General features: G+C 36.9%; 1 protein-coding gene across 1 annotated transcript in view; it reads left to right on the forward strand.

The window, feature by feature from the left end:
- The window catches only part of EPS15 (epidermal growth factor receptor pathway substrate 15), a 130,753-nt gene that overhangs the window by 60,120 nt on the left and 58,944 nt on the right, over positions 1-11,689 (forward strand). Inside the window, exons 12-13 of the mRNA XM_019632320.1 lie at positions 9,298-9,488; positions 10,817-10,889. Of these exons, the coding sequence (XP_019487865.1) occupies positions 9,298-9,488; positions 10,817-10,889 (264 nt within the window). The remainder of the gene's footprint in view (positions 1-9,297; positions 9,489-10,816; positions 10,890-11,689) is intronic.

Raw genomic sequence — 11,689 nt, forward strand, 5'->3', positions numbered from 1 at the left:
GTAAAAAAAACAAAACAAAAAACCCCATGGATATCATATAGTCCCAATGTATTCCTTACTCATGAAAAAATAAGTAAAGATCAAATCCGAAGTCACTGATCAAATCAGCTTGCTGGCCCCCAACCCAGGTTGTATAAGTTATACTTATGTGTCTTTTTTCTGTTATATAAATCTGCCTCTCATTAAGATTTAAAAATTTTTTACTTTAGTTTGGAATGAGAGAAGTAAACATTTGATTACTGAGTCTCTGTAATGATGTGTAGACTTTTCTTTTTCATGTGGTCCATAAACGGTCCATTAACGTATTTTCTTGCCTTATGTGCAGTGTACACTGAATAGTAGCTAGATTTTAAAATACTTGTCTTCTGTGCCTCTCAGGCCTATGAAAATGGACATGTACCCCAATATTCTAGGACTTGCTTGACTTCAACAGTAGTTATTTAATATATGAAATGTTTTATAGTGAGTTTTAATAGGAAGTAGAGCGTCATATATAAAATGTGGTTGCCGGTGCAAACATTTGTAATTGTGAGTTACATTTGGTCGACTGAGCTTTCACTTAACTTCTTGTAACCATAATGTTAAGTTGTACTAGTGGCAGTCTTGTTTAGTGAATCACAGCCAACAACATAAAAAGAACATATCTAACGTGTTGTGACTGTCTTTTTAAGAAAATCATAGAGCTCCGAAACCTTGTTAAGTTTTAGGTTGTAGTCACATTTAATAAATGGTGTAGTACATTTATACATGATTTGACATTAGGAAAAATATTTTCCCTAGGCTTTTATTTAGGCGAGATCTACAGTGTAGGCATACTTCCATCATCTGTCAACTCCAGTAATGTCATAATGAGACTCATCTACCCATGCTAAAATTATGACTGCTAAAATTCTCTTTTGTAAATGGTTGTATTAGGTCACTATCATCAAATCTTCAAGAAATTTCATTGTAACCTTGGCTTTTGTTATTATAACAATTTTTTCTGTGCAATAGTACTACTCTTCAGCCTTTAAATCTTATTAATACATCAGGATTTGATATGTATAACTACAAAACAGGAAAAAGGACTTTAAACAGAATTTGTTTGTGGCTTTTATGGAATTATTACCTGACAAAAATGGACACGTGCCCCATGTGAAGATATTTAATTTTGGTCCAGGGACCAAATCTGCAAATAAACAACATACATAATATGGAATTGTAATGAGTTTGTAATGAATATGGTGCTTTACAAGATTGTGTTTTTTTCCCCCTCAATCATGGGGGAAATTAAAATTTGGAAAATACAGGAAAGCATAATGAAGAAAGGAGTATATTTCTTAGAATAATATTTTCTTTTAAGCATTGAAAAATCAATGGAGATATGGAAAACTATAACTTCCAGAGTTAGTTAGGTAAAGAATGTTCTCTTTTATAGATTTAAAAAATGAGACATTGTTTTCTCCTCTAGTTCACCAAATTGTTTCTAGTTGAAAATATAGGACATTGAGAGCTTGAAGCCGGATGCCTTTTTGTCATTTTTTTCTTTAAATTTTTTACATGATTCCTTCAACTTTTGCCATAATGGGGATTTAATTATGTCAATCAGATTAATATAGTATGATATTTTTCATCTAAAGAAGGAGAAGCAGTGGTTGTAATATAATAATCTGATCAAATACCTGGATCTCTCACCTGACCTCAAGACCTATATTTTTCATTGCCTACTAGTGTTTTTATCTGAATGTCCAGGACATGACTTCTTTTTTTTTTTTTTTTTTGAGCCATCCTGCTACCTGATGGCAGCTCAGCGGCTGCTCAGCTCGGGCTGGACTCGAACCGCTGTTGCTCAGAGTTCAAACTCTTGAGCGAGCTCTTAACTAACTGAGCCACTCGGCCGGCCCCAGGACATGACTTCTTAATCTTCCCCTGACCACTATGCTTGTCCCTTTTATTTCCCTTTCTCAGTGACATCACCATTCATCTAGTCACTCAAGCTACAAACCTGATATTTTTCTTCCTCCCATCTTTATTCTATCTTTGAAATGTTTCTTGAGATAATTCCTGCCTTCCCATCTCTTTTGCATAATCAACTCCTCCTCATCCTTCAAGTCTCGCCTTAGGCGTCATTTCCTCCTGCAGGGGAAGCCTTGACTACTTTACCTCCCAACCTCACACCTGTCTAATCTTACGTGAGAGCATATCTTAGATAGTTTTTATATGTATACTTGTTGTAACATTTACCATACTTTATTAATAATTGTTTGGAGCTCTCACTAGCCTGTACTTTTTAATCACAGGGACTATTTGCTCGTTCACTCTTGTATCCCTAGTGCTTAGCTTATATAATAGGTGAAAAAATAATTTTCTTAGTACTGTTGAGATCTGTCCTTTTTGTTCTACTGTTTCTGTCTTAGTTTTAGCTCTTATCTCTTATCTGGATCACTGCTCTAACCTCCCATTTGACACTCTGCTTTGAGTCTCTCAACCATCCTACTTCCAACTGATGAAAGTACAGCTCAGATCCCTTAGTGACTCCCCCTTCCCAGCTGGATCCAGCTCACTGTTCTGAGCATGGAGTAAAGGCTCTTCCTTCGTGGTGTTCCCTCAGCATCCTGACCATCCTCCTGTCTTAGCCGCCTCCCACGGTAAAGTAGAATCCTCTCCCAGTAGAACCGACAGTTTCTTGAGAGCAGACGCTATACGACACTCGGATGTTTGCTCTTGTCCTCTCAGTGTTCAGCGTAGTGCTCTAATCTATTTCCGTTTCATCCTTCTACTCCAGCCATATGGTGTGTGGGCTTATGACCTGTCACCTCAACATGCCACTACTTTATTCTTCTGTGCCTCTGAACCTACTGTTCCCCCTTGCCCAAGCACACCTTTTACCTTGTAAACATTTACTCATGTTTCAAGGTTCAGCTTAAATACCATCATCTGCTTTGTCAGGCCTCTGAAATCTTGATTGCTAGTTGCTCTTCCCTTTCTACTTGATAATACTACTCACCACATTTTATTGTCTCTTTTAAAATTTGAACTCCTTCATTGCAGCAGCTATGTCTTATTCATTTGGATAGGTCTAGAAATTAATACACACATTGCTTGAAACCATAGTACCTCAGTATGGGTTAGTAGTTGAATGAATGAATCAAAGCATATTATAAATATTAGAATATTTCCCAGTCTTAATTGCTGCAAAGATAATGGCAGACTGGAAGTCATATGTTAAATGATGAAATAAGGCAAAAGAACTTCTGAAGAATAGCTTATTTTGAAGACTATAGAAGAGAATTTTATAGACAAAAGGATTTTTAATTGTTACAGGGACATGTTAGTAGGCTGATTTTGTATACTTTGACCACCTGTTTTTGAGTCAGGGATTTCCTTTGAGAATCTGATGAAGGACCAGTAGACTCTGCCCCCAGAAAAAAAGAACATGTGTTTCTGTGTACACCATTTTGCATTTATTTCAGGAGTTCCCAGACCCTTCAAAACTATCCATGGAACCATTTTTAAGAACCCTTGCTCTGCAAGTAAAGTGGCTCAAATAGAGAAGTTCTTGGCAGTGAAAAGGCAAAATGTACTGAGAAATTGCTTCAGTCACATAGATAGTGTGGTGATGGTGAATATGCTGAGGCAGGAGTTAATATTTGTTTTTCTTCAACCAACTTCTACTTCCTTCCTGTCTCTGTCCTTTTAGCAAGAACATCAGGAAGTAAAAGCTACATCCTGTCAGGCCAGTTTGTTATCCTGGTCTTGGACCAGTAAACAGGATAGATAGTTACAGTAATAATTATTAGGCATTGTGCTATGTCTGCTTTATATAAACTCTCTCTTACTCAATTCTTACAACATTGCTGAAAGGTAAGTAGTTTTATCTTGATTTCTCAGGTGAGGAAGACAGATCTTCTTGTCTAAGAAATCTTCCCTGATATCCACCTCAACTCAGACAGCATTCAATTTCCTTCTCTCAGAACACTTAACAATACAGAATTAAATTTATTTCCCCAATAGACTGCGAGCTCTGTATGATAGCACAGATTGTCTCTTATTTCTGGTAAGGCAAGACAGTGTAGTCTTTCAGAGCATGGCCTTTCTAACCAGATTGCCTGGTTTGACTGCTGACATGACTTAGACAAGTTACTTATTTAATTGTTTGTGCTTCATTTTCCACATCTATACAATAGAAATATGAATAATACCATGTAAAATGCATAGTACAGTTCTTGGAACATCAGTACGTGTTAGTAATCATCACCATCATCATCATCATCATCATCATCATCTTTATCCCCAACACCCAGCACAGGACTGAGCACAGCATTTAATCAGTAGGTGCTCAGCAAACATTGGAGTAGCTGAATGAACACCTTTCCTGGTTAAAAAGAGACTAGAACTGTGTATTCAGGTAGCCAGAATCTGTGTGATTAATGTATAGATCTGTACCTTAATCATATTTGAGAGCTGATTTTTAAAAAATACTTAAGGCAGTGTTAGCATATAGTTTGAATTTTTAAATAATTTATGTTTTCGGCTTAGTTCAGTTCAAGTACCATTAGAAACTATTAGCTCTGGGGAGAGCATTGCTTATATTATTGAATCTGGAGCTCTTTTGTTTATCTAACCCAGCCTAATTTGTTTATGGCCTAGTAAAGATCTGTGGTACTGATACTAGCAGGTCTCAATGATGACTACTTCAAGAATGGCATTACTCATTGCCTCATTGAAGCTCTAGGTTGTACTTATTGTGCATTTGTTTGGTAATAAGGAGGCCATTTAATTCATTTTCACATAAAGTGGATGGCTGAACATTTAAAACCTCTGGAGATCTTTATATTTTCTTATGGCTTCGAGTTACCGTCTAGAAGCATCCTTTCATTTCAACCTGAAGGACTCCTTTTAGCATTTCTTGTAGCACATATAATGGTAATGAAGTCCTTCACTTTTGTTTATCTGGGAATATCTTGATTCCTTCCTCTTTTTCGAAGGACAGTTTTGCCAGCCAAAGTATTTTCTGTTTTGTCCTTTCAGCACTTTAAATTTGTCATCCCACTGTCTTCTGGCCTTCAAGGTTTCTCTGTTGAGAAATCCACTGTTAATCTTACTGAGGGTCCTTGGTATGTAACAAGTCTCTTCGTTCTTACTGCTTTCAAGATTCTGTCTTTGTCTTTCAACAGTTTGATTATAATGTGTCTGAGTGGGTCTCTTTGGGTTTTCCTACTTGGAGATTGTTGAGCTTCTTGGATTGTAGATTTGTGTATTTCAACAAATTGGGGAAGTTTTCTTTTTAGTTTACCTCTTTAGTTTGCCATTTTGCTGACATCATCTGTGCTTTCTTGCATAACCTCTCCCTTCTATTTGAAATGCCATTTTTCTACCCAACATTCATTCTTTCCTTAGCTGAAGTCTCACCTCCTTCACAAAACAGTCCCAGGCTGGAGTAATTTCTGTTGATAAACATACCACTTAATATCTGCACGGCTATTAAGCAGTTAATGATCCTGCCTTCAGTGATACCCAGGGAGCCTTCTCTGACCCTCTCCAGGGAAAGGCATGTACCCTGCTGTGTTCCTACAATACATGCCTCGTGCTTACGTATTGTGACACCTGCTACACTGCATTGCAATTATCGTTTTATATTCTTCTGCCCAACTCCTCACATACACTGAATTGTGAGTTTCTTAATGGCAGGTACCTGTCTCATTGTCTTTTGTACCCCTAAAGTGTAGCACAGTGATAGGTATGTAGTAGGATTCAATATTTGTTGAGTCTGGTAAATAAGTCTTAAAGTTGCATTAGCATAATTGGGTTCCATTGTGTATTTTCTTTTTCACTTCTCTCAATAATCCCCACATAAGATATGTAAAATAGAGAGTATCTTCAATTTATTTTAAGGAATAGGCGTACATGATTGTGGGAGCTGGCGAGTCTGAAACCTGTAGAACAGGCTAGTACGCCGGAGACCAGGCTGTTGTAACTGAAATCTGAAGAGTCTGGAAGTAGAATTTCCTCTTCTTTAGGGGACCTCAGTTGTTTTCTCTAAAGTTCTTAAACTGATTGGCTGAGGCCCACCCGTACTATGGAGGGTAATTGCTGAAAGTCTACTGATGTAAATGCTAATTTAATCTAAAAAATATCTTTACAGCAACATCCAGACCGGTGTTTGACCAAATATCTGGGTACCATAGCTTAGCCATGTCAATATGTACAATTAACCATCATGGGGGTGATAGGAACCAGGGCCTCAGCCCTAGCAAGATTCTGTCTCCTTGTCTTTCACCTCAGCTTATCTGTGGGAAAATGTCACAGTTGTTTAAGCAGGGACAGCAAGTTCCAGCAGCACCTGGACTCACTTTTGCTCATCTTCATTATTCCACAGGAATGATTTTTCTTAGGAATCAATGAGATAATCCATGTAAAGTACTTATCACATGATGCCTATCATGTAGTAAATACTTAATAAATGTTAGTTTCTGTAATGGTGGTGGTGCTGGTAGAAGAGATATGGTCGTGATCGTAGTGGGTTTTCTATTAGCTCCAAATAAAGGCATCCTAGATAAAGATTCCGACTGCCCTGGCTTTGGTCATGGACCCGTTCTTGAATTCATTCCTGTGATTGTGAGGTGGGGGTACTGTGGCTGGTTAAGCTTCAGTCAGGAGCCAGTCCCTGGCTAGTCATTGCTCAGAGGGTTTGAGTCTGTAAAAAGGTGGCACCTTTTATTTGAACTATATGGATAGAAAAATGATAGTTGAGGGGAAAAGAGGATCAGTTTCCTAAAAGGATTGCTGGGTCCCAGAAGAAGGGAGGGTGAGCCAGAACAAATAGCTATTACTACAGGGATTTAACTAAGATGACCTGTGATGGAGCTAGCATTTGAATTCTGGACTATTTTAGTCCAAGTCTTATGCTTTGGAAACCACATAATGAGTTTCTAAATGTAGAGAGTCATTGGATTATTTTGAATATTTAGACAAGATTTTTGGGCGGAGATTTCAGTAAATATGTATTCTATGACTGTATATGAGAACAAAGTTTTCTAAACTTTTTTGTAACTCATAATTCCTTGTAACACATTCAAAAATTACTCCATCAATGTTATTTAAAATTATAAGTAATGTTACTATTGTAAGTAAAAAGCAACCAAAGCATAGGCTCAAAGCCTACTTTTTTCCTAATTACATATCATCTTGTACGTTTTGCCTTGCAAATCTTAAGATGGTAGAGATAGTATAGCATCTGCCTAATGAAAAATAAGACTGCGGCCCTGAAAGGTTATGTGACTAAATCAGAGTCAGAAAAGCTATTACAGGGCGGAGCCAGATTAGAATCCAGGTGTCCAGTTTTTAGTCCCATTTTTCTTGCTTTCCTAAGACCCAGATGCCTTACTGAAGACTACACAATGAGAATAGCATGCTTTTCTGTGTTTGCTTGTTAGAGAGATTTATTGGCAGTTAAGCTACTTAATAATAGCATCTTTAGGGTTAAATGTGCCCAAAAGGATTTTTATGAGTCAGTTTTAGGATTGAAAAATATAACCTTCATGGGTTTCACAACTTTCTAGTTTTCAACTGGTTTCTAGTTTTTTTTGTTTTCTGATTGGAAAATAATAGATGTTTATGCTCAGAAAAAAATGACATAAAACTGTGTAACTAGGAAGGACTTCAAAGGTGATTTAATCCTGTTTCTCTGACAATGTTAGTATTAATATCAACATTAAGAAAAAGGCTCACTCCTTTTTCCCCATAAGTAGAGCCTGGGTAGGTGGAAGTGAATTGCACAGACTCAGGTCCCTGAGCCTTTTGACTGCTTCATATAGGTTTATGTAGTTATCAACTGTAGGCTTTTGAAAGCCTGGCTTGGGCTCTCCTCAGATACTAGCTTCCACAGAATAAGCCAGGAAATGCTATCCCTGGCCTTTATTATGGCTTTGGTATTTGTGGATTCCTCAGGATGTACCAGCATCTTGGGAGTAAATAGGGCCAGAGAGATAGTCTAAGATAAAGGGTGTGTAGGATCGTTTCTTTACCCTTTTCTGGAAGTTACTAAGGTGAAGGCAATAGCTTTTCTTGTCCTGGCATCCAAGATGCGTAGTGCTTTGGGCAAAATGGTCACCTATCTATTTTTGGAGTGTATGTTTGTCTTACCCGCCTTTATTAGTGGGCTTCTTAGGAAACTTATCTAAATAATGATTTTTTATTGTGGCTGCAGAATCCTAAAAAGAATTAAGCTTTAAAATTACTAATGTTAAACAGAATGCTTTGCATTAGTTATGCATCCATCACCTTTAGAATAATATATGGGGTAATTTGAAAGGAGAGTGTAAGAAATGTGGCCAGGCTTCCTTAGTGCACCTAAAGGTGTTCAGATATTTTTTCTTGCCTAAAATGAGGAGGATAGCTGTAGAGGTTGAGAGTCTATGGAATACCACAGAATAACAGTTTGGTATCTTTGAAATTATAATCTTAAATTAATGACAAAATTTTTTGATTTTCAATCTGATTTATAGGACAGTTTCAATTGTGATTTTTTTATAGGAAGTAATATAACTGACAATTTTATTATTTTTTTAAAGGTTTCTGTTTAGTAGTGTATGTTTTACTATTTGGTTTTGATAAAAGGGATCATGAGACCAGAATTTTACTAAATAAAAATAGATTAAAAAGTTTAATTAATTTCAGTACTAAGAGAAATTAATGCCTAAACATTTTCATATTTTATTTAGTTGGGAATGGTTTTCAGAATATGTTTGGAGGCATCACCAGTGCTCCCCATACCCAGAATTATGAAGAGAAATTTGTACTTTGTAAGCGTCCTCCATTTTACCTAAATATAGACTGTGTTTGCTTGTTAGAGCTGAGAGTCCTTTGTAATCTGTTTTTCTTTTTCACCAAGAGAGCTTCCTTCCTTTGCTCTCCCATCCTTCTGTTTGGTCTACTTTAAGTCAGCTTGCTGCCTGCCTTCTTGCAGCCCTGTTTCCCTGCATGGACACTTGATCTGAGCAGATACAGTCAGTAAAGCAGCTAACAGCGGAGCAGAAAGGATTCAATACAGAGACATGCATGCGTGTGTTCAGTGCTGATCTGTGATACCGTGTGTTTTCTGTTTTTGTTATTATCTACTGTGGGAAACCAGGAGCTGAATTGATATTGACCTTGTGTGGAATGCTTCTGAGGATTTTGGATGGGGGAGGGGGCTAGCTCTTCATGTGACTTATCTCTGACATGCTGCAGCAGGACTGAAAACACTATTCTGCTCACATAAGGAGGAAAGAAAACATTTTCAAGATTGAGCTTATAGAATTTGCGGGATATATTTAGATTTTTCTTCCTATGTTTTTCTGTTTTTCAATTTTACATAATTTTATACGGACTGGAAGTGGGGCACGATCTTTGCATAATAAAAAGATTGAGGTATGGGAGGAACGGGCTGAAACAATGATTCGTATGGTAAGGGACTGTTTAAAATCTCCGCGACATCGTGACCCACATTGCGACCCATCTGACAAACGGTTAGTGAGCTCGTTGGCCATCTCAAGTATGTAAAAGTAACAGTATACAAATAGCTTTATTCTTGTGTTCTTTTCTCCCATACAGTTCTTAAGAACATTAAGCCTACATATCTAAAACAGTTGAGTTTTGTCTGCATTTAAAATCTTACCTTAAAAAGGTGAGAAATATAAACATAGCATGCAGCTTTCCCTTAAGTACCTCCGTTGGTGTCATTTTCTCACTTTCCTTTATGCTACAGTTTAATGGTGCCTGAGCTTATGTTTGGGTTATGTCTGGGATGAAACGGAAATATAGTCACGAAGCTCTAAGGAGAAACTGCAGTACTAGCCTGGAAGGACTTCTTGAATGCTCTCCCTTCTTCAGGTTGCCTTGTTTTACCTTCCCCCCACTCCAAAAATGTACTGCTGCAGAATTCTATGGCTTTCTCTCGCGTTTTGTAGAAAAGAAAAAGTGAAGGGAGCTGTGCGTGTGTGTGTGTATGTGTGTGTGTGATTTTAGGACAAACGGCAGTTACAACATAAAAAGAAATAGCTTTATTTTCCAATTCCGAATCAAAGATTGCTTCGGGTTCATTCACTAGGAATCCAGCTCTGATGGAAGCATGTAAGAATTTAGGTAATGATGTTTCTAAGTAAAAATGGATTCTAGCATGTTTGATCTGAAGAGTAGAAAGAGACAAATGCTAATGTGATTCTTTTTTCACTTAAAATACATTGTTTTATATATTTGATCAATTGGGATTGATCTGTGATCCTAAAATAGCTTTTTCTTAGCAGATGTATTGGATAGAGCAAATAGCCTGTGTATTGGCAATCCTTTCCATTTTCTCTATGTTTCATTCTAAAATTGGTACACATCATGATTTAAGAGGAAATTAACACTTCAGTAAATATCCTTTTCCTTAATATTGTTGACTGTTGTATTAGCCATTTTCATTTGATTTAGCAGTGGTTCTTAAGGGTTAAGCGTACAGAGCTGATGCAACCCCTCCTTTTCTTCACCAGCAATTTTCATTGGACAGCATTTCCATAGCAACAGTGAAATCAGTGAAACCTGAGTGTTTCATTGATTATTTTTCTCCTCTTCCTTTTTTAATCTATTCTCTTTTTACCACATTTTAGTGAGAAAGCAATTTTTTTAAACAAACAGCTTATGTTCATTTCTGTGCCATAAATAATTAAAAGAGGGTAGAATAATCTGCCCTTCATTTAAAAATTGAATGTTTCACTATGTACTTAAAAAGCGATTCAGGATTGGGGGGATGGATAACCATACCGGCTGTAGCTGATGTTCTCAAATATTCTTGCATTGTTTGCTGGTCTTCTAGGGAAAAGAATAACGTGGAACAGGACCTTAAGGAGAAAGAAGATACTGTTAAACAGAGGACATGTGAGGTTCAGGTAGGTGAACTGTAAAATTCAGTATTCCCATTTCTGATTCAGGAGAATTCATTCTAAATGTATAGGGCCGTTTACTATGTGATGGTTATGGTGTTGATGAATAGGTCAAGGAATACCTATTATATATGTGACATAAATATTTATCTTTGGTAAAATGATTGTTTTTCTCTGAATTCTGGCCTGCAAATTCTCATACTGCAATGAGAAAGCAGTATTTTTCAGCATAAATTTCTAGTTCTGGAAGTATTTTAAAGATAATATTTATCTGCCTTTGTGTCATTAAAGGTAAGTTTGACTCATGATGTAAATATTACACCAGTAAAATTAAATGAGTGAGATAGTCAAGTTGCTTTTTCATAGATGTGAAATTTTGTTAGCTAGAAGACCTAGTATTTTAAAGGACAGTTTCTCATAATACTGGTAGGATGGAAATCATGGAACAATTTAAAATAGCATTTTATAAGTTGCTTAGTAGCCAGGATATCTTAAACTTTGGCATACAAAGATTTAATTCATTTTCACAAAGTGCCTGTGTTGTTTCATTTTACATATAGAAAAGACAATAAAACCTCAGTTTCTGATTGGAAAATGACACAGACGGGGGTATTTCAAACACTGAAAATTCAGAAAATTGGGCAGTGTTGCATTTAGAACAGTAAGCATCGCATGTGACCGTGTCACTGGGGCACCGTTTCCTGAATGCTGCACCAGCACACACAGGAGCAGCTGCCAGTAATAGCTCATGGGTGGGCATTTCTTAACATGTTACTTTGGATGTTGGATTTCTCTGCTTATCTCAG

Source organism: Hipposideros armiger, unplaced genomic scaffold (genome assembly GCF_001890085.2).
Source record: "Hipposideros armiger isolate ML-2016 unplaced genomic scaffold, ASM189008v1 scaffold_1120, whole genome shotgun sequence".
Taxonomy (NCBI): Eukaryota; Metazoa; Chordata; class Mammalia; order Chiroptera; family Hipposideridae; genus Hipposideros; species Hipposideros armiger.